This window comes from Haliaeetus leucocephalus, unplaced genomic scaffold (genome assembly GCF_000737465.1).
Source record: "Haliaeetus leucocephalus isolate CR32 unplaced genomic scaffold, Haliaeetus_leucocephalus-4.0 Scaffold984, whole genome shotgun sequence".
NCBI classification, from domain to species: Eukaryota; Metazoa; Chordata; class Aves; order Accipitriformes; family Accipitridae; genus Haliaeetus; species Haliaeetus leucocephalus.
The window spans coordinates 1,818,190-1,840,723 of NW_010973420.1; the positions used below are offsets into that span (position 1 = coordinate 1,818,190).

General features: G+C 37.8%; 1 protein-coding gene across 1 annotated transcript in view; it reads left to right on the plus strand.

Annotated features, from left to right (window-relative positions):
• The window catches only part of LOC104842220 (IQ motif and SEC7 domain-containing protein 3-like), a 176,807-nt gene extending 158,923 nt beyond the window's left edge, over positions 1-17,884 (plus strand). The window contains exons 3-5 of the mRNA XM_010584416.1: positions 10,880-10,966; positions 15,515-15,636; positions 16,809-17,884. Coding sequence (XP_010582718.1) covers positions 10,880-10,966; positions 15,515-15,557 — 130 coding nt within the window. The 3' untranslated portion in view covers positions 15,558-15,636; positions 16,809-17,884. The remainder of the gene's footprint in view (positions 1-10,879; positions 10,967-15,514; positions 15,637-16,808) is intronic.
• The last annotated feature ends 4,650 nt before the right edge of the window (positions 17,885-22,534 follow it).

The following is a 22,534-nucleotide window of genomic DNA, read 5'->3' on the forward strand; positions in this document are numbered from 1 at the left end:
TGGAACGGTTTTCTTTTCTTAGCAGGCATTTATTCATGTGATGTATTGATGGCTATTAGAGGGTTTTGGCTGCGATGTACAATTTCACAATACACAAGCACCTTTTGAAATTGTACTATTTCTTCAGTGCTCTGTATTTGGTGTCTGCTAAAAGTGAAGCAGTATTTGAATCATTATAAAACTTCTCTGGAGCAAGGGAAGATACTTCTAGGCTGTCTTCAGTGTAATAGAAAAACCACTTGTCTTTAATCTGTATTTCTCTGAGTTATCTTAATTTGTGGGAAAGATATTTAACTTCCATAGTTAGCAGACACCAAGTAATCCTGTTAATGCCTTGCAGTGTTGTATATGTGTGTTTCAAGGAACAGATGCTTCAAATCAGGCCTTCACTGTGGAATGGGGACTGACCAAAAGGGAGCATCTTTAGGGTATTTTGACACAAAAGATATTTGTTTGCAAATCAGTTTGGACCAAAGATCATCAGAATATCTCCTGCCTTACCATTTTTTTTGTTTGTTTTGCGAAGTTACATTATTTAGCAGCATCTTTGACAGTTCATGCTTCTCTTTAGCCTGGGGAACTTCATAGGTAATGCTGTGATAAGTAGCATTTGGCTGACCACCTGCTCGCTCTCGTTCTGGAAATATTACAACTGGCCATGAAACAGCTATGAACTGATCACTTGACCATGGCAAATGAGCTGCCCTCATCAGTGTGTTCTGGTATATATTTAACTTAATAATGTGAGCAGATGGTCATTATATTGATTCATGAAGCAAGGGAGGAAGCTTGACTGTCTTGATAAGGTAAGGCCTGATGGCTGAGCATTGGAGTGGGGCAAGAAGCAGGGAAGGAGAGGAAAAAAGGAAATTTTTGTGGTGGCGTTTTTATGTTTGGTTTTGTTGTTTGTTTGGTTGTTGGTTTGGTTTGGTTTTTTACAAAGGACCATCGTGGACAGGAATAAAATAAAAGCAAGTTTAGGTGACTCATCACGCTTGTACATATGGTCATTTCCCTGGAGATAGAGACTGTTAGTGCACAAGCATGATGCTGCTGAAGTATTCGCACTACTGACGGTGCTAAAAAGGGGGGAGGGCAGTAGTTTGTAGAGTTGTGAAACTTCTCGAGTTTTTTGAAGGGAAAAGGTAATGTTTAAGTAATTTTTTTCTTCAGTAATTTTTTTGCAAAGAACAACTTTGTCTCGCCATGTAATAGGGTATAACTGGAGATTTAAGCAAGAGGCTAATTCTATGAAATACTCAGCAACTATCCTTGCTAGCTAAACCAGGAAGTTCAGAAATTCCCGACTTGGATCAGCTCAAAGGAACAGCTTGATTTGGTTATTCATCTTGTAATTTTCACAAGAGAAGTACTATATACAGAAGAATATTCTCTTGAGCAAGAGCTTAGTCTCGTACTTTGGTTCCTGTTTCTCCTAGCTGCTGATTAGCTTTGCTGTCTTATCAGTTTATGTCATAGTATGTGACTATAAATTGACTTTGCAGTGAAGAGGGAATACGGTTCGTCTTCACAGATGCTGCTGTTACCATGGAGATAAAAGGACCAATGGCCTTTTCTTGGTTTGGACTGTACTACAGTGTTCGTACAGAGATGGTGCATTCGGAAATGCAACATTTGGTGCTTTTATATTTCAGTCTAAATATCAAATGAGAAAGCATACTGTTTTTTCTTGGTGATGAAGTTTAATAATAAATACAGATTTAGGGACTTTTTCTGGAAGCGGAAAGCAAGCCCACCAGGAATGTGAAAACAGTGTGGCTGGTTTATGCTTGCTAAACCTCCTCTCTGGGAAAAACCTTTTGGCTTTGCAAAATATAACCCTGTAGAGCCTTTGGGTTTATCTGATGCAGTGTTTGATGCTGGTTACATCACCAGCTTAGTTATCTGTGATGTTCCACCGTGGCTGATCTTGAATGAGCATGCAAAAGCTGTGAATGTGATTTTATTTTTTTTTCCTTAAGAAAAAGCTTTTCTACCTCAGATTGCGTGACAGAAAATATAAATACTAAATCCACAACACATTCAAGGATGGCTTGCAGAAGGTGTTATTTGTGAGTACCTTTTCCTTGTTCATCTGTCATCACGTCTCTGATATCTGTGTTGAGGATTCCAGAAATGGGAGTAGTGATCAGTTTATTGTTTGGTACGTTTCTTTCCATGAACCATTTTTAGGGTGTTACCTTTGTGGCAGATGAATGATCTGGATATTAGAAAGCCATAGACGATGACTGTGTTTATGCACACGGGTATTTAAAAATTTAGCCTAATAAAGTGAATATGTCTATGTTTAGCAGTGAAAAAAATAACAAAAAACCCACTTCGCATATAAGAAGCAATGCAGGATGCTAGGAATTCTGTCTGTGATGAGTCAAGAATCTCTCTTCCATTTTGTTCGAATGCTTTGTCATATTAAAGTGTAATCTGTCTTTTAAATACGTAAATACTAATACAAGGATATGGAATGCAGTCTTAAGCAATGTAATACCAATAAGGCAAAATATCACTGTGTTGTTGTTGTCATTGTAATATATGCTTGATCAAAACCTAAAGATGCATTAATAGCTTATTATTTACTTGAACAGTTTCTCAAATGTTATAGTCAGCATAGCAGGAGTTTAATATTTCATTCATTTAATGGAGTGCAGCAGCTCTTCGCAAGAGCTGTCACATTTGGTAGAAGAGCTAAGTGCTTATCCACTTGTAGCCAGAAGAAGGACAATGCTAAAGTTTCCATACTGTTTGTGGTGTCAGTGTCAGGGTATGTATGGAAACCAGACTAGGTGGTTTTATTCAGATGAATTATAGTGGTTCCACATGATCCTTACTATGAGCTTTCTCTTAAACCGTACTGCAATGTTGTTCGGCTTCAGGGAAAAATCAGAACAAAACAGACACGAGTGTGCAGTTAAGTTGTCCTCTACCACCCACCCTCGCTGCCATGAGTGCTTCACTTCTAATCCAGTGTTTTGAAATGGCTGTACCTGCTATTTGCATTTCTGGACTCTGGTTAAAGATCCTCTCCCTTCAGGGTTAGCTTTAGGTTTGCCAGAAGATCATACATTAAGCAGATGCAATTGTCATCTGTAGCCTTTTTCAGTTATTTTAGTAGTGCCTGTGAGGGTCCTAATTTGAGTAAATCTGCTCCCTATTCAGTAGCACTGTCTGCACACAGGCATAGTAAGTTCAACCATTCAAGAATAAACTACTCAAAATGAATATTGAAAAAGTCTTGAAATCTGTTCTGAAGTTTTCTTTAGCCTTTTGTTTTAGAATGATGGTATGAATGGATAAGTTGAAATGTTTTATAATCAAAATAAACTTGGAAGTATACATAGGAAGTTGAAATAAGAAAAGCGAACTTGGAAAACAGGTTGTAGCCTTCCAGGTATACATGGATCAGCTTTAAATATAATGCCATATGTTCATACAAGGGAGAAGTAGTAATGTTTGCGTTAGACTCCATTTTAATTTGAGTTCTGGGATTTGGGGATTTTGTAACTCTCAGCAGGGGACAGAATTTCTTACAGTGCTTATCGTGTGGTGTTAAAGAACATTTAATCTCAGTAGGTTACTTTCTTTAACAGTGATGTTGCAGTCTTATTTATAGGACCATCTTATGCAGTATTTTCCTATATTAATGCTTACATGTTGGATATCTTTTACCTACCTCAGCACATTGCTGTAGGAAACAAGATATGAACTGTGACTTCTTCTATAATTCTGAATTTTAACTCATATTTAAGAAAGTTGATGCTGATAGTTGAAAAGAAGGAAAATGTAAGCCTGGGGGCTTTTTTAGAACTAACTGTCTAGAACATATATATACAAAATCTTCACATTCTTAAGAACTGATCTCTTCTGAATACTGAAAACTATGTTGAACAGTTAAATACACCAGCTCTTTAATGCATGAGTAAGTTTTGAGATGAAAACTTAAATACTGTACATCTGTCAGTGTTCTAATAATATATATGCTAAGGACTTTTGCTTTTTAAAAAAATATATCTTTTTTTACATCTTAAAAAGAAAATGTAAAAAGCCAGATTATTGCTGTTTTAAAAAAACCTAAACAACAGTGCAAACTACTGGGATTAGCAAAAGCGTTTTTTCAGATGCTGCACTGAGCAGAACATATGTCATTGTACCATTGTTTTAAGTAATAGTATTTGCTTTGCTGTAAATCTCTTATGCTATATCTGTGTAATTTCATTCTTTGAACATCACTAGTTTTCCTCTTTCATGAGCTTCAAATCCAATATGTATAGATGTCACTATTTAGATTTGGTTTTACTATGATTATTGCTTTGTGAAATTATAAACATGGCTGTATTTTGTAATGTGAGTTGTAATTTCTTGAGAAATTCTGGGACCTAATTTAATGATGTGGGAAATACAGAAAAGATGCAGTGAATCTATCAATTTTCTGATTTAATCTAAAAGACTTTTTCCTTCTATCATACGCAGCTTCATGTCTCTGCTCGTCTTTATTTCTGGTTTTGGACTGTGTGTGGGGGGGTTTCTACAGATTTTGAAAGTGACTAGTAAGTACAAATGATAGAAGTGCATTTCATGTGTACTGTAAATTATTGTATAGCACCCTTCAGAACAGATGGTTTTATAGTAAGACTTAATCAAAAGGGAAATAAATGCTCGTAATTATAAGTGTCTACATATTAACAACCTTAATTAAATTCACCCTAGTTACAGCTAACCCAGTATTGGAGGCTGCCTACAAACTGTGCCTTGGCTAGGATGCAAAAGAATCACCTCTTGCCTATTTATGTAGGCTAGTACTTCATTTTTATGAAACCGAAAAAGTTTGTAATAATTATTTTTAAAATAGTTACCTATAATGTTAATAAGCATTGTGTTCTAGGGTGGGACAAAAATAACTGATGTTTCTTGTTTAGTATGCTCTGATAGTACTGGTTTTATTCTCCCAAGAGATTATAATTAAGGCCCTTTTGATGGAGGAGAGGTCAGTGAAAGCATACCTAATCATTCTTTTGAAAAATCCAGCTGTGGATGCTGGAGTTGGAAATACATACAGGGTAGTATTATTTAAAACAAGAACCTATCAGTTTGCATTTATACTGCAACACGTACAAATGCTGATGTTTAATCATTTTGATGACAACCAAATTTTATGTATTCTTGAGCAAAATTCAGTGGTCTGTGCTCTAGCCTACATGTGCCCATCTCTTAGAACTGTGGATTTTATTCAGCATCCTTGATAGCTAGTGAAACTACCTCTGTTTTCTATTACAAAAAAGTCCTATGCTACAATGTTTTAAACTAGGTTATATGACTACTGCATGGGATGGGGGACAGAGATGGAAGGAGAGAGATGCCATCATAACAGGTCTAGAACATATGGTTATGCTACTTTATGATATCTGGACTGTTTTCTTGACTCTCAGAGTACAGTGCAGGCAATTATATTGATGTTTACTTGCCATGAGTTGTCTTGTTACCTTCCTGTGATTTGGTGTCCAACAAGCTGTGTACAGAAAGCCATCTTGTTTGAAAGGAAATGATAGGAATAAAGGTATTGTAGTCTTCTATAGTGTGTGACGATCTCTGCCAAGTACATGTGAACTGTAAGGTTTTTACATATGCAGCCATAAAAGCAATAACAGCATTTAATTTTGTATAGTTGCCATTCAAAAAAGTGTGTAGGAAAAGACTGTAAATAATAAGAACAGTGTGAAAAAAGATAACATTTGCTATATGCCACCACAACCTCTCCTTGACATACTTGGCTACAGACTGCTGGACATAAAGTGGGCTGAAACAAATAAAAAAAATTAAAATAAAAAATAAAAAAAAGAAAAGCTTTTTCAGTGCTACTTCAAAAGCCAAAATCACACTGTCCTGTGTATTTTCGGTGAAGATCTGAGTAGTGAAAGGAATATCTTTGATGTCAGAACGGTAGGAATTTGTCCTTGCCAATGTGAATGGATCATCTGCTACATCACCTCTTAGCGGACATGTCCACGGACAGCTACAATCAAACTTGGGCTATGAGGAGATTATGTGAGTTGCCATATAAAGCTATCTGCTGTTTTCTCTGCTGGGGTGAGTTTCCAAAAAGCAAGTTGTTTTGTGGGGTCAGTCAGTGTTGATTCCAAAAGCCTTTCTAGCATGTTAATAAACATGTTAATAAGCAAACTTTCAGCTGGAGTCAGTATGAGGCTGTATTATTATGACTTTTATTGTTTGTCATCTATTTGGAGATCCGTTTGATTATATTTCAAGTTTTGTTTCTCATTAAAGAAATAGTTAGATTTATTAAATGAGAACAGGACAGACTTTACTAGTTTTTAACTATAGTCTTTTCTAATCTCAGCTGTAGCCATAAGTCTGGATTGACAGGAGAAAGAGAATTTTCAACTTGTAAAATAATGTTGTTATTCATCAGGACAGAACACTGAGAAATGGAAGTATTCCTTTTATTATCTTGTAGGCATGAATCCAGTCAAACAAATTATTCTTAGCTACCTCAGATGACATTAAAGTGAATGGACTTATATAGGGGATGAACTTGTCTACCACTTCTGCTATTTACAAGCTAACTTTAAAAAGGATATGTATTAACTAGCACCAGGTATACAGAGTGCCTGAGGCAGTATAGGAGGCTGCACTGGTATAAATTTTTTCCTGGTGCTTGCACATACTCATTGGAACACAGCACCTCATGGAAAAACATACCAGAAGAAAAGGAAGAATACTGGCAGATGGAGGTGAACAGATTGTTATTTCATCCCAAGAAGAGGAATAGTGTATGAAGTAATGTGGCTGTAGAAAAATGCAGCGGTTAAGATGAATAAACGTACCTCGTAGACTCCTGTCATCAGCCACATCATTAACTTTATAAAAAGACATTTCTTCCAGCAGTGGTCCTGTACCGATACACTTTTACCAAGTATCTGTGAGACAGCAGTCTCGCAGTCTGTTCTGTTTGAAAGCTGATAATCTTGTTAGGAAGAAGTTCTAAGACAGTGATGATTTAATAATGCTGTCAACCTACTCACAGGTTTACACATGCTTAAAATTAAACAGTAGCAAAATAAAAAAGGGTTGGATATCTTATCCTGTACTAAGTTCAGGGTTAGGAGGACAAGCTTTCTCCTGGCTCTCAACATATCGCTGGATGGAGGTGGTGCGTGCTAGAGCCGGTAGCGCAGCAGCACTGCCCTGTTGCCAGGAGCAGGAGGATGGTTACCAGCCTACTAAGAGGACATTTTGAAAACAGTAAGAGGATAGCCTGTTAGAGCAAAAGTAATTCCAAGTTAATAGCCTGGTATTCTGTTCTCCCAGGTTGTTTTAAAACCAATATTGAGAAAATAATCTACTGAGTTTGGGAGTCTTGTGGATGATTGTAAGAGAAAATGGGGGGCGGCGGCAAACAGTTGTAGCTTTATGTGATGATCAGTAATCTGTTTCTTTTCATTTGTACATCTAAACAAGGCTCTAGTACTGCAAGACTAAAAAGAATGGTCACTTCTGTTGGCTGATAGATATGAAAGCGTTGTTAAAATGAGTGGTTTCTAATGGCAAACATAATGGAATTTATACAGAAGTGAGAGGAACGGTTAAAGCTACTTTGGGTCTGTATACTTATTTCGTAGCTGGATTTTTCTTATTATATTGGTATCCTGAGGGAGATGTGATTTCAAGGTTTTCTTTTAGATTTGGTTGTTTTTACTATTTGACTAGTCTGTTCTCAAAAGAGCTTTCTTTAAAAATTGAGAAGTGGTTACCTGTCTGTCAGTACTTGGGGAGAGCTGGAAGAAACTTGGCCCAGCAGCGGGAAATTGCAAAGCTTCCACGTCCACTGGGATGTTGCAGTAATGCTTCAGAAACTGAAATTACCAGAAGAGGCATTCATCAATTTAGTCATTTGTCTTGTGTCAGTGCTGATGTAGCTATGCTCTATTTATAATCTTAAATCATCTGTTTAAGACCATAGATCAGAGATGTAGAAACTAAGGGCCAAGTATCTATGATACTGTGAACAGGGGAAGTGATTACTTCTCCTCTGAATTATTTAAATACACTTCTTCTGATGTCTTTAGGTTTTACAACTTAGAAAATAAATTCTATTTTGAATGCAAACTTGTGTTGAAGGCTGATCGAAAAATCTAGCTATATAGTTTAAAAAAAAGGGGGGGGGGGAATATGTGAATCTTGAACTTTTTCTGATATGTTCCAGAGGAGTAAATGAATGGAAGTACAGTTTTAGCAGGTGATTGAAGGCACAAAATGCCACATATGGATCTTAGACTCCACCAGCAGAAGGTGGATTTGCTTTGGGTAAAATTAGTATGCTATGACAGAGGCTGTAAAGCCTGGGCCTCATCATTTGTCAGGCTGATTGAGCATCAGTTAGTGGGATCTAGAGGGACCAAAACACTGAGTCAAGATATCCCTGAATTTTAAAATTTGGAGTCCAAACCTCATGTTGGCTTCTGTAACTAGTTGGACAAAAAGTCTGTGTTTGAACGTGCTAAGAAATGGCTGAAGCCTAATCTTATGTATTGAACATACATCTTTGACATCTGAGATTTTCTTGTTGCAACACAGCAATGATGTGTGGTAACTTAATTACAAGCCTGCAGTTAAATGCTGTCATCTGTTTTGTCTACTCCATTCCTGCACCTATGACACACAGAGTGCCAGTGTACTTACTACTTGACAAACCTTTGGCACTTCTTATTTGCTATCAAGGTGACTGGACTTTTGCATTTCTACTGCACCTTCGAAAAGAAACTCAAAGCAGTTGAGCTCCTAACCAGTCTTGTGCGATAGGTGAGTATTAACCTTAACTGCAGATGAGCAAACTGAGATTATAGGGAGAACTTTTTTCTTTATTGTTTAGATTTTTTTCTGGAACCTAGGAAAAGTTGGAGTAGGACAGATTTATGGAGCCTTGTGGGCAGATTCTGTTTGGAATAGCCAGGAGCAAGCTCTGTTCAAAATGCTTTGTTGAGCAGAACTGAATCCAGACAGATTTTTTTCATACTTTTACTGGTTTATTCTCTGAAGAAGGAGGTACTATTGGTAAGAACAGGTAGTTTTGTATGGAAAAAAGGAGTGGTGGGAAGGGAATCTGGGACACTTTCATACTAATTTCCTCCTTTTGCTTCTACTGAAAAAAATAAGGTTTTCACAAAGCAGGAAGCAGTGATTTCGTCAGTGTGATCAGTTTCCCTACCCAATGTGAGACTATCGTGCAGAACACACTTACAACGTACTACCCTGGTTCTGTGAATTGTGTGGAGCAACTTGAGTGAATATCGTATGTTTTTCTTGTCAGAAAATACAGCTTTTGCGTGTTCTAACTGCTTTTATCATGGTCCATCGGTGTTTTCAGTAACATCGTCCATCTGTCTTTAGAATTGTTCTGGTCATTTTTCCAAGTGGTTTGAAGGTGCCACCAAGTAGTAATTGTGCACTATGAGGTGTTAGCAGGGTATGTCCCGTGATGGCAATCTGCCTCATGACTGAATTGTGTTGCACTTGTGTTTCCAAAAAGCTCAAGTACTTCATAGGAGTTACCATCAGTTGCTATCTTTAAACAGAAGACCTAACTTATCTTGGCCTGCAGTTGCTGACACACAGAAATCTGGCAACAGAAATCAGAACAGGCTGACCTTGTGTTTTTTTTAAAAAAGGATTAGTAACTGACTCCTTTCTGAACAAAGCCTGACTTTTTTTGCTTAACCACACTGTTTGATCTTATGTGAGAGTGACCTCACAGGATTCACTTTAAGCCTCAGGGATGCAGAAGAATCAAAATCAATCTTCTGAAACATTTGTCAAGATGCCAAGCAAAAGATGGGGGGAGAAGGTGTGTGTGTGTACACATACACACGTTCTCTATTAATAGTCAGTTTGGATGCTTACAAGCTAAATGAGGATTTTCAATTTAATGGCTACTTCTTCCATGTGTGCCTGCTATGAGAGCTAGGAAATATTGATTAATTTTTTTATGATTTCCTAGAAGAATGCTGTGTCTAAAGAAATTTGATTAGGTGGTTTTATCATGGAGGACTTACTGTGCTAAACCTTGCTTAATGTTTCCTGGCACAAACATCAAAAATGCTGAGAAGTGTACTGTGTGTTGCTTAAAGATTTTTCTAAGCTTTACTTCAGATGCAATACCTTGTCTTGTTTTGCAACTCGTCTTTGTTTTTAAGGAAACAATGCAACCATAATGATCTAGGGTGCAGAATATCTTTTTGTGTTGTAAAACTTTATTTTTTCATGCTTTGAACAAATGACAGCAATTAAATTAGTATTGCACTTTTCAGAATATTGTTTAAAACTTGGGTGAAACTTAGATTCTTTCAAATTTGTAAGTGGCATATTGCAATACGTATAATTACCAGGCTTGAAGAAAGCTTATGTCCATATTCATCACATTATTCCTCCTCATGTTTAAGCACTGTGTTTGTAATTCCATTAACAAAGAAACAGCTTGACTGGTGCAGAGTAACGTGCAAGTCTGAAGCTTCATTTCCATAGGAATTTTAACCCTCAATGTTTAGTTTTTGCCTCTGTTCCACATGGCAAGGCAAAAACAAAGTCTTAAATTGGCATTTTATCTTAATCTTGCAAGAAAACTTTGATTCTTCATTGCAACAGTTCATCACTGTCATTCTTGATGTATATATTTAAACTATGGGACTATTTCCCCTCTTTATTTCCTGGGATTCAGAATTGACAGCTGTACATCAAATTTCATTCAAAGTTATCATGAGTTTCAAATATACCTATTAGCACATGCTTTTCCCTAAAAAGCCCCTTTCTAAACACTTGGTGTTTTGACTTTGTGTTTTTCCTTGTGTCGTAGGTCTTTAAATACTCTGCACCAGTTTTGCTGTCCAGCTCCATTGTACCATACCCAGCTAGCTGTCCCTGCCACACACTCAGAGTACAGGTAAGAGTAGATACGGTCCACCCACTTTTTATTTTTGGAGAGAGATCTAATGTTAACATTTGACATAAGAAAAGGAATAGTAGTTTAAGTTTTAAAAGAAAAAAAAAAGATTATTAGAAAAACATATCAAACATTCTTAACATCTCATAGGATAGTTCTATTCACTTCTCTCAGGCACTCTTGAATTATACAGTAAAATGAGTTTCATGTGCTTTAAGAGGCACATCCCCCTAGACTCTTTGAAAGGTAGGAAGAAGCTAGTGGTAGGTTTAGTTCTCACATAACAAACATATTGAAATGTTTATATAATTTATGCAGGATATTGATGTTCTGAGCAACACTTCTTTTAACCTCTGAATATTTCATGACAGTATGTGAGGTAAGCCATGTATTGTGGCACTCTCAAGGTTAAAGGCATGGACCTGCAAAAGGCTCAGCACTGCCTTTTGATTTGAATGGAAGTAAGGGGGGTTTAAACAGATGCAGGCCCTTGATGCTAAGCAGAGTCTGCCCTGAATATATGAAAAATATATGTTTTCCAGCTAATAATGCTTCGTTTAACATAGATGTCTTTACTGTGTGTTTTCCAAGCTCTCTTTGATCAAATGTGGAGAGCAGTAATTATACATCTTAATACAATTCATTGTCAGTGCCAGTGTTTATTTTAAGTCATCTTATAGAAGCATCAAAGGACAGCTAATCTAAGTAATTAGAAATGTGAAAACTGTTAAGAAATTGTGCATGTCATGAAAAAATAGTCATTCATTTTTTTACTATTAGTGATTAACTTAGTGATAATTGCCAGCTCATGAATAATATTAATATCAAAATATTGGAAGTCTGGTGCTGAAAAATCAAATCACTTTGTACTGGTAATAAGGAAAGACAAAAACAAACAATGAATCCTAAATCTGTAAATGCATAGACATATTTCTGATTTGAATCTGTCATCTCTTAGTTATCTCTAACCATGCATGTTTGGATTCATCCTGTTGTTTTACACTGCAGCATCTGTTTGTATGTTTGTTTTTTTTCTCCCATTAGAGCTCTTAGTTTTATTTGGTGGTAGTGAATGCATAGTTGAGTTGTCTTTCAAGTTAGTATTCTGTCAGTGAGGAGCAGTGCCTGAACACTATTAGATTCCCCACTTGCTTTTTAATGAGGCTTTTGGTTTTCCTTTGTCCTTAGTTTATAATGCTTTAATTTTAAGGACTTGTTAGAGATCTTCTTATAGGGATGTTGATTGGAAAACCAGTTGTTTCTTGAATGTTTCGCTATCTTTCTCCATGTAGGTTATTATTTTTATCAGTAGCATTTCTTCTGGAATTAAAACTTAAAACAGCATAACTTTGTCCTTAAAAAATCCTAAACTTCTCTAGCTTCTTTGTCTTTCTGTCTTTGTGCAGTAAAAAGGAAAAAAAAAAAAGCCCTAAGTGTGGCCGAATCTGTAAAGCATCTACAATTTTTAGAGTGCTAACATGTAAAACAAGATATAGATTTGGATAATGCCCAAACATATGCCCTAAGACCTTCAGCTTTTCTGTAAGGACTGGGGTGTATGAAGGAACTCATCATTGACCTTGTTTGCTCTCAAGGAAGTTTAGGTCTCAAACTCTCCAACCGTGTGTACATATATAGCTGTAACTTCGTTAGCATGGGTGGAGATACGGGAACTTCCAACAATTCATAATATAGTATTGTTGCCCATATTCACCTAACAGTAATGGAGCAAGAAACGGGTCGGTCACTGGCTGCCAGGAAACTTAACGTGCTCTACATGTCACTCACCCCCTTTCCTGGCTAACCAGTGTAGGTCTACTAGCAGAACGTGATCTGTGCTAACCTCCTTTTTTATTATGTGTGATTAGATAAAGGAGTTCAGGGATTAGATATGGCCTTGTTCTCTCTGACCTCTTTCCCCCAGCCCAACACACAAGTTACCTAGGTGCAAGATGAGCTTTTGCAAAAGATGTTACAGAGCCAGCAAAGCGTGCTTGTGGCAAAGGTGGCCAGCCATGTGCAGGGCTCTATGGGCACGAGTGGGCAGCAGGCTGAGGGAGGCATTTCCTCCCTTCTGTCACCACTTGTGAAACCTTCTCTGGAGTGTCTGGCTTTTTGAAAGGCATCAGGATACTGGAGCAGGTCCAGCAAAGGGCCACCGAGGTGTCTGGGAGCCAGAGCACATGAAAAGTGAGGAGAGGCTGCAAGAACGGGGGCTGTTCAGCCTGGAGAAGTCTCAGGGCTGGTGCTATCTTCAACTCCTTAATAGGAGAGTATGGAAAAGGTGCAGCTAGCCTCTTCTAGGAGAGGATGGCACAAGAGGCAACAAAACCAGATTGCAGTAAGGAAAATTCCTATTAGATAGGTATAGGGTAGGAGAGAGAGTGGAATTTCACCCTGAGCGTGGTTAAACACTACAACAGAGGCCAGGAGAGGAGGTGGTATCTCTATCTTCAGTAGTACTCAGTTCAACTGGGCACAGCCCTGAGCAGCTTGATGTAGTTAGCCCTGCTTTGAGCAGTGGACTGGACTGCACAAACCTCCAGAAGTCCCTTCTAACAAATTATCCTGTGATCCTGAAGGACTCTGTTCTTGGGAAGGAAAAAAGAGCTGCAAGTCTGTTCTGTAGAATTTAGTTTCAAATTATACAGTGATGCTAATGCTGTCCCAGGTAGTATCCTACACACAAATGTGGTGGTGTGTTAGACCCAGACTGTTATAGTCTTCCTCATGTCGGGAATTTTTTTGGTTTACCCGTGAGTTAAATTTCACTACATCTGTAATCTCTTAGTTGAGTACAAATTATGCATCTGTTTTTGTAAACAACCCATATATGGGAATCCTACTGCTGTGAATGAAAATCAGCTACTAGAACACTAACAAGATTGGGCTTTAAATTTCCACATATATTTAATAGCATTAAATTTAGCTTTTAGTCTTCCCATTTATCAATTTATATATAGAAAGCATTAGAAACAAAACTAACAGAAATGGATGCTTCAGTCTAACTTCCGATTTGAGGCTTTATTTAGAAAATACGCAGAGGGATTAATTTTGTAGCCCAGAATTAAAAATTAAATTTGTTCTGAAAGAAGCAATTAATGAATGCACTACAGTGAAATCTGGAGCATCTCTGATTTGCTGCTAGCTAATTGCTGGATATTTTATTCACTCCAGCAGTTTTATTTCTAGTCAAGATGATCTTTGGCATCTGTTTTGAATTGTTAATAGGGAAATAATGCATTTTTAATAACTGCAGCTATTGCAGTAATCCCTTGCTTGCTCATTTTACAATGTTCAAAATAGACAGAAATAATACAAGTTATCTTGCATTCTCCTATTGTAAGAAAAGTCTTAGGAAGCCTAAGCATATTATGTACTTCCAGCTAGTTGTTTGTCTGTTTGTCTTCCAGTTAGCCCACATGCCTCCTGTGTTTGCTCTTTTTTATTATTTTTGTTTTGAAATTAAAAAAAAACAAAACCACACACAAAAAAACCCAAACAGTAATGTCTGTAGCTTGGGCACTTTGACTCCCTCTCCCTTTCTGCCTCCCAAAGTAGAGCCGTAAAACCAGCATACGCTAGTTGAAAGCTGCAAATTCCATGAGGTGTTCTGTATCTGTTAGTGATCATCTGAATACAGGTTTTATTTTTGGCGTGAAGGGCAAAGTAAAGGAGACAGTGGTACACCTGGAGAGCCTTCCAAAAGGGCCTGGATCCATGTAGTCTTGTACTTCAGTTGCTGAGCCTCTTGCTTGATACGGCTTGCGTTATCTCAGTGGCCTTGCAGCTAGAATATGTGCAAAGCAAAGCCCAGAGATACAATGGCATTCAGAGAAAGTAAATTTAATCATCTCTGCTTCTTGTTTGAAGAACAGTCTGTTCCCAGCATTTTCTAAACACATCTTCTAAACACATCTTTCTAAACAATCTTCAGTTAGTACTTCAGCCTATCTGTATAGGTGCTAGATACCTTATACTAATAACATACACATACTTTCGTGCACCTGATAGCTGTTGACTTGGAGTGTATCACTTGAACCTTCAAGTTACTCAGTTGTTTACACCACTCCTGAACACTCAGGGTTCGTTTACAGTCTGAGGATAGTTCATCTGCCCTCTAGCCCTAGTGCTGCTGTAGCCGTTAGCTATTCAGGCTTTTGTGCGATGAGTGTTACAGCAGAAATGGCTGTAGGAATGGCTCCACACAGGAAGATATAATGTAGAAGAGTGCCCATGCTTGGAAATATAAAGTCTTATTCATATCTGTATTCTTTGTATGGATATTTAATAGGCTGACATATGCACCTACAACTGTGGACAGATTTGCTTACTACTAATGTCTAAGCGTCTTTTCATCTGATGTGTTTATTCATAACTATGATTTGCTTGTTCTGATTTGCATGAAATGTTGGCTGTCACTCACTCCTTTCTCCATCCACTTTACCTTCCATCCTTCTAATATTAAATTAGATGCCCTTATCATGTCCAAAGACCATTTTCAAAATCGTGAAGCTAGAGATTTTTTTCTTTTTTTTTTTTCCCCAGTGATACCTGTGAAAACAAAAAGATAATGCAAAGGATGTTATAGTACCAAAGAAATCCCATCATTTTCTTGCAGTCTCTACCTGCTTAATGTTTAATCAGCACCTCTGGGAGGTAAAAACATTATTCTGAAAATACTGTACTTATGTGAAATTTTAATGTGGAATCTTTGTTTCACCAGGTGATGTTGGCTTACATGCACAAACCACAGTATGGAAGACGATAGAAGGATTGATTGTGCTATTTCTTTTTGTCTGAGCCACTGGTAGGCATTGTAGCTATTTTGTTACCATAACTGGTTAACACAGAAGCTTATCATACAATGATGTGTAGCTGACAGATGCTTCTATATTGTGCTAGAGTGGTTTGGTTTTTCGTAGGTTTTTTCAAGAGTATGGTGAGAATTCTTGCACACTAGGCACACTAAGGGAAGATCAGGAACTTTTTGCTTAGATTCCTGAAAGTGAAGAATACCCGTTTACAGATAAATTTGGTTCTTTGCAACTCTCTGTTTACTTTTTCAACTGATGAGCACTATACTGTTTCCCAGGCTTAGACACATAGCAAATACTTCACATGTTCTTCATACAAACATCTATAAAGACATTCCACTCTACACAGCAGACTCCTCAGCCCTGTGGTAGTTCCCCAGTCAATGATGAGTCACAGGTGAAACTGTAGCTGCAGGAGCCGTACTTCAGAATCCTTTGTACTATTGATACGACTATTTATTGAAGTTTTCTACCAAAAAAAAAGTTAAATAGGAATCTTATTTCTAACTGAATAGCGATTGCCTAGCTGTACAATTTAGCACATTTAAGCACCGTAGCCTCTCTTTATAATACACGTAGATTTAAAAGCTTGACAATATTTTTTCAAAATGAGCAAAGGAGTGAAAGCAACATAGCTCAGACCAGCCAGCATACTGCAACAAAGACGGAATATGCAGATGAAGAAAGCAAAACAGATCCAAACTCTGACCAAATCATATACTCTGTGCTAAGTCAGTGTGAGGTTCAGATGATTATATAAGGCATCTGTGTTCAAACCCTATGGCAAAGGAAAGCTGGCATAATTATAGTAATACTTGTAATTTTCCACTTGATGCCTACGTGATCTAGCAATGCAAAAATGGTGAATTGTCTTCATACACAGCAAACTCTTTGAAAACAATCAGGAGTTGGCAGAATATCATGAAATTTACTATTTGTTTTTGGATTTTCTTGTTTTTTCTTCCTTCATTGTGTTCCTTTCCATCCTCCTCCTTTAGCGTGTTGTTTAGTTTAAAGGAAGTGACCACTCGTGGTTGTGTTACTGATAAAGAAGTGACCTCGTACAAGCTTCCTGCTAAGCCGGCATCCCTTCCTCCACCCGCCATAAAGCACATTATAGCATTACAGATGTAGGTATTCCAAACTACTTCTTTAATAGCCTTTGTGCCTTCTGGTTTGTAGCACCATTCATGACGCTGGCAACTCTGCATGGAAACAGAGTTGTTCCTCCTACTTTAAAAAGCGGTGGGGGGAGTAGTAAAGTGCAGATCTGTTACTCATCAATATTTCTGTATGTAAATCACCAGCAGAAGGGGAATGCATCTGTTCTGCATTTTCAGTGGAATGTGGGCAGTGACAATACCTGTGGAAAGTTTCTTTTAAACATGTTAAAAATAAAGGAGCCGTGGCCATAGTAGGCTGTGTATGTGTATGACTACTTAATGTAAGATTTCCTTTGGGAAAAAACAGAAATTGCCCTTTCAAAACAGCTTTTGCCTCTGAGTTTAACTCTTAAGTGTTGGCCTAGGCTCATTTGGTGGTTCTTCATTGTGTTGAAAGCCCTGTATCTGAGATTGAAATGGATTAATCGGATCATACTTACAAACAAGTTACACAATTTTGTGGATTTAAAAACAAAACAAAACAAATCTAAAGCTTAATTTTCCTAATGCTGTTCCCTGTGATTCTGTTCCTCTGTCTTTTTTCTTTCTCGCCCCCCTCTTCCTTGGCAGGGAAGATAATGTTCTGCACCAGTTCTGCTGTCCACCTTCGGGGTCTAGTAGTCCATCTTCAAGATAACACAGAAGCTCGGGGTCGCTAAGTGTGCAGTCAGTGCTACACCTGTATAGTCCATCTCTCCTCTCTTACTGGTGTGTATGGGACTGACACTTGCATGGATGCCATAGGATTCTGATTCATGTCAAGTTTGAGTTATTCAGAATGGCACAGCCATAAATTTTGGCCATCGATGGTTGGTAATCTCCTCTCCATGCTTTTCTACAGCTCTCTTCCTTGTGTCTAGTATTTAAAACACACGCAAACTGTAAACAAATATATAAAATGCACAGTTTATTTTGAACTAAAATAAACAGTACCATAAGTCTTTAAGTGTACTGTGAGTTTTGTTACTGTATGTACGTGGTCATGTGGTATGAAGGGTGCAAACTAATGTGATTTCTTCTCCCCCAAATGTTAAGGCTATCAGGCAGGAGGGGAAGCTATTTCTTAGAATCTGTATTAGGCTGGTTTTACTGCTAACAGTCCCAGAAGTTTGTTTCAAGGTTAGGCAAACATCAACATGACATTTTATGAACGTTACTATATAGAGATTAACTGTTCTCTCTTTGCTTTTTGATTATTCTGAGGACCCAGCACATTTATGTTGTACAGCAGATACTCTGAGTGATTACATTTCTAAGCTTCTTTGAGGTCTGTCTGCTAATTTTGTTTGCCTGTGTTTGTGAAAGTCTTGTATTAAGCATTAGCAAAAGTACAAGATCATTACTTATGTATTTCTGTTACCTAACTGATGACAATATTTTTCTCTAAGCTGTGCACAAGACTGTCGTCAAAGGAATGAACTTGTAATTGAATGGCCCTGTAACTGCAACCAGATAAATGTGAACGTGTCCATGGGTGTCTAAGAATAGAGTCAAGTTACCACTGCCCAAAAGGCACTTTGTTGATTACATCTTTCCAGACACGTCTTGTGGCTCTAAAATAACTGGAGGATTTCTACTGGTTGGATCTTCCAGACTTAAACAGCCCAAGCAGATGTACCAGGAAAGATAATTTCTATGAAGTGGCATTTACTAGCCCAAAGCTAGCAAGAAGGAAAAAACTGATGGGGTGGTGGGGAGAACAGGCTCTTAAGTCTGTTGTTGCTGTAATGGGTTAAAATGTTACTCCAAAGTGTCTGGAGCTCACATGAAGGCAGAGGTGGTTGGGTGTAGGGTGAAAAGCTGATATTTATTTTTAGTTATTTGTGGCTTTGAGGATGGGATAAAAGCAGAATCATCAGGATCAAGAAGGGAAGAACTGTGAAGGTAGCTTGAGGCTCATTCTCATCCTGTATAATGTGCTTTTTTATGATCCTGAAGGAATTAATATAAAAAAACAGAATACAGGTTATTTCCTTTTCAGTTAAACTTGATCAACTGTTTCTATCCTTCCTGTTAAAAGTTTTCTTGTGCTTGCCTTAGGTATGATTGTGAAGTGTCGGAGGCATAAGGAAGAATTTGCTTGCAGAAGGCTATCTGCCTTCATGGTCTTGCAAGTTTGTCTATGTCCTTTGTTCTGACTGCAGACTGTAAACAATATATGGCTTCTTCTATTATTTGGTTTTGAATGTTCCCTAGTTTCATGTGTTGCTCAGTCATTTGGCATTACAATATATATGAAGTACTTTCGTTCCCACTGTAAAATTTGAAAATTATGTATGCAAAAATTGTGTAGTAGACTACTGCAGTTTTTTATATCCCTGGAAGTGCTCTGATGTTTACTGGGTAGGATAAAACATTGAACTGTTTGACTGTTGCTCCCAATTTTGGTCTTTTACTGCTATAATTAAGAGTTTCTCAAGAGTTGCTTCCCAAAGATAGAAACAGTAGGAATTTCTGATATTTTGACTTGCTTATCTCCCTCCCAAATGTAAACAGTAATTAACTCTCTCAGTGTACTGAACTGAAGCACTGTAATTATTCTCTTCCATAGGGTAGGAATTGTCCAATCTTTTCAATAAGTATCTTTTATATGTTTGTGTAAAGGAAAACAAAGAAGAAAGACTACTACTTAAACATGAAAATTAAAACCACCAACTCTAGGTGCCAGCCCTTTTGCCTTGAAGAGACAGCAGTTGATTACCCTGAATGTGGTTGCAGTTAATGATGTGTCTCGGGAGAAAATAAAGTCAAAGACTGATCAGTGTTATTAGCTGTAACTGGACGCTATCATTGGTTGTTTTCTATCTGGTAGTTTTCCAATTATGGGAAAATAGCATCATTATAAGTTGCTGGCATTTGAAACAATTTGAGTTGGTATCCGTAGTATCATCAAATCATGGCATTTACTCTTTGTGGAGCAAATAGAGAAGCTGACCTTCTCTGATGCAGTGAAAGTCAGAAATGCAGAAGTAAACATTTTCCTATTTAAATAAATCATGGCTGGCTAAATAAAACATGCAGTGAATCTCAGGATTTTGCACTAGAGCCTAGTAGGGGTTCTCTTTTAGTTAACCAGTGTTTAGAAGTAGATGACCTAAATGCTGTGCATTATTATAAAACAGAGAAAGAAAGGTAGCAGTGGAAAAATTTGCTTTTTCGCCTGATCCTTAGATGCATTTGCACTGTTTCTGTGAAGAGTGAAGACTGTCTTATTGTGCATTCTGGTATGGAAGGTGGAGTAGAAATGGCATTTTTCATAGATCAAATTTCTTCATTCAGGAGCTCTAAGGATTGAAGAAAAGCTGCTGGTTTGGGAGAATTCAGTTAGAGAATTTCTTCTTTGGCACCTTTAAGCACTTGCACCTAGTAGGATCAGGCTATTTTGTTTTTCTTCTGCAATGTGGAGTTCTCCTTTGCAAACATATTCAGCTCTTACGTTCTTTTGGGTGGTTTTGCCTAAAATAGGTGGGTGAGACTTCAGTTTTGCAGAGCAACTACTGACTTGCTGTTATTTGCTGTACTTGTGTTACTTTCTCTTTGTAATGGATGGTGGGAAGTCATTAAAACGGCTGAGAGCAGTGTGTGTGGACCCTTCGTGCTTGAATGGTATGGATTTTTATGTACCACTAGATGGAGCAAAAAAACCAGTTCAACTGTGATAAATTAGAGACTTATCTCCCAAAGTAGACTTTAAAATAACTCTAGCTGAAGCAAAATATTGTATAACATAAAGAGAAGAAATAATCCCCTGAAAAATGTAGTAGGGTGCAGATCGTAAGCATGACTGAAATTAAGCTTTTAAAACTCTCCCTTAGCCATTCTACCAGCTATGTAATTGAATGTGGATTGCCACAATTTCAAGCAACTCAAGATTCCTAATGAATTTGAATTATGTATATAGTTTATGGCCAAGGAAGCTCCTTACTTGAGCAGGTGCCTGGGGATGGCAGAATGTAACCTGCTGATCAGAATGGAGCAGCATTGAAGCAGCATTTAAGGTGAGTCGTAGAGGTCGTTGTCAAGAGGTAGGGACTTGGCTGCTGTCCCCTCTGAAACCACCTGACTCCCAGTCTTGAAAGGGGGACATTCATGTTATGCAATACTGATTTGCCAAACTGACCATTTTGAAGTGCAGCGCTAAGTCCTTTTTCACCTCAAATACTGAAACGGAGCACGAAGTTCTCAGAAAATGTAAACCCCAAAATATCTACAGAAGCATCTGTGAAAGTACTTTACTATCTTTACGTTGTTGCCAGGATTGTGAGTGGTGGTAGCATTTTTCGAGTTTTTTACAGCAATTGAATAGTTCCTGAAGTGGTGGCTAGAGGGAGCTCCAATGCAGTCTGTTTCAAAGCTTTCTCAGTAAGTGAATCATTACAAAAACAGCCTATTTTATTACCTGAAGCTGTAGATGAAAACAAAGGAGGAAGCCATCTATATTTACTTTTGCATGCTATTAACACTGGAGATTGATAAGTATTTGATCATGGGGAATGACAAAATGGATATATATGCCAGCATGCTTTACAGTCAATGTTTTTTATCTATTTTATAATTATTATCATAAGTACATTGTTTGTTTGTGTAGTTTGGTCTGCCTCTACCTTCCTCAAGTTGTAATACAGGATATGTTCCAGGGAAGGTGGGTGCATGTGTTTAGCAATGTATGAATAGTCATATGGGGTATTTAGATATCCTACTGTCAGATGTCTGATGGTTATGTAGAAAGCAGTATAAGAACAAGACAAACATACAGTGATACTTCTCCTAGGCTCCTGTAGGCTTTGGCAAGAAACTAATCCATAGGTGATGTCTAGTAGATTTTCAAATAAATTGACAATTACTATTTAAAAAAAAAAAAGCATGAAACAATTTCAAAACTGCTAGATAGATGTTCCTGCTATCAAAGCAGCAGAAATTCTCGTGTTACTGTTCTACCTCTACTACATTAATTATAATAATTCAGCTAAGGGTATCACACCTGTATTTACAGGGCATTTGGTGTTATGAACCTTTTCTCTCGTGCAGGTATGTTTCACAATTTCTTTTAACTTCACAAAATGTGCACAGCAGTTGCTCAGTACTGGGTGGGGAATCTGTAAGCAAGCACAGCTGCGCAGAAAGTTTGAATCATCTGCAGCAGTAATAGCTTAATGTGACTCAGCTGAACAGAAGCTTGATTTTTATTCCTTCCTTCCCCTCCTCTACTGCCTGGTGAAGGACACTTTGCCTTCCTTTCTGAAGGGAGGCCCTGGTACCTGACAGGATTACCTGAATGTGCCAGGTAGTGAACTCAGTGCTTGTCGGGACCGGTTCCTAGCTGTGATCAGGGGATCACTTGTTCTGATGAGCTGACAAAAATGGATAGATAAAGAGGAGACAGAACTTAATTGAGTCAGTCCACAAGGAGAAACAACATCTAATGAGTTCAGTGAGAGTTTTTCCTGGCTGTGTCTGGATCAAATTCAGCCTCCTTCTCTCAGCTACTGGTTGGCTTTTATGACTCAGTCCTGCTGCCATTCAGTTCCCACCCTGTGACACAGAGAAGTTCATTTACTGACCCTTAAAAGAGACTTTGGAGACCTTCT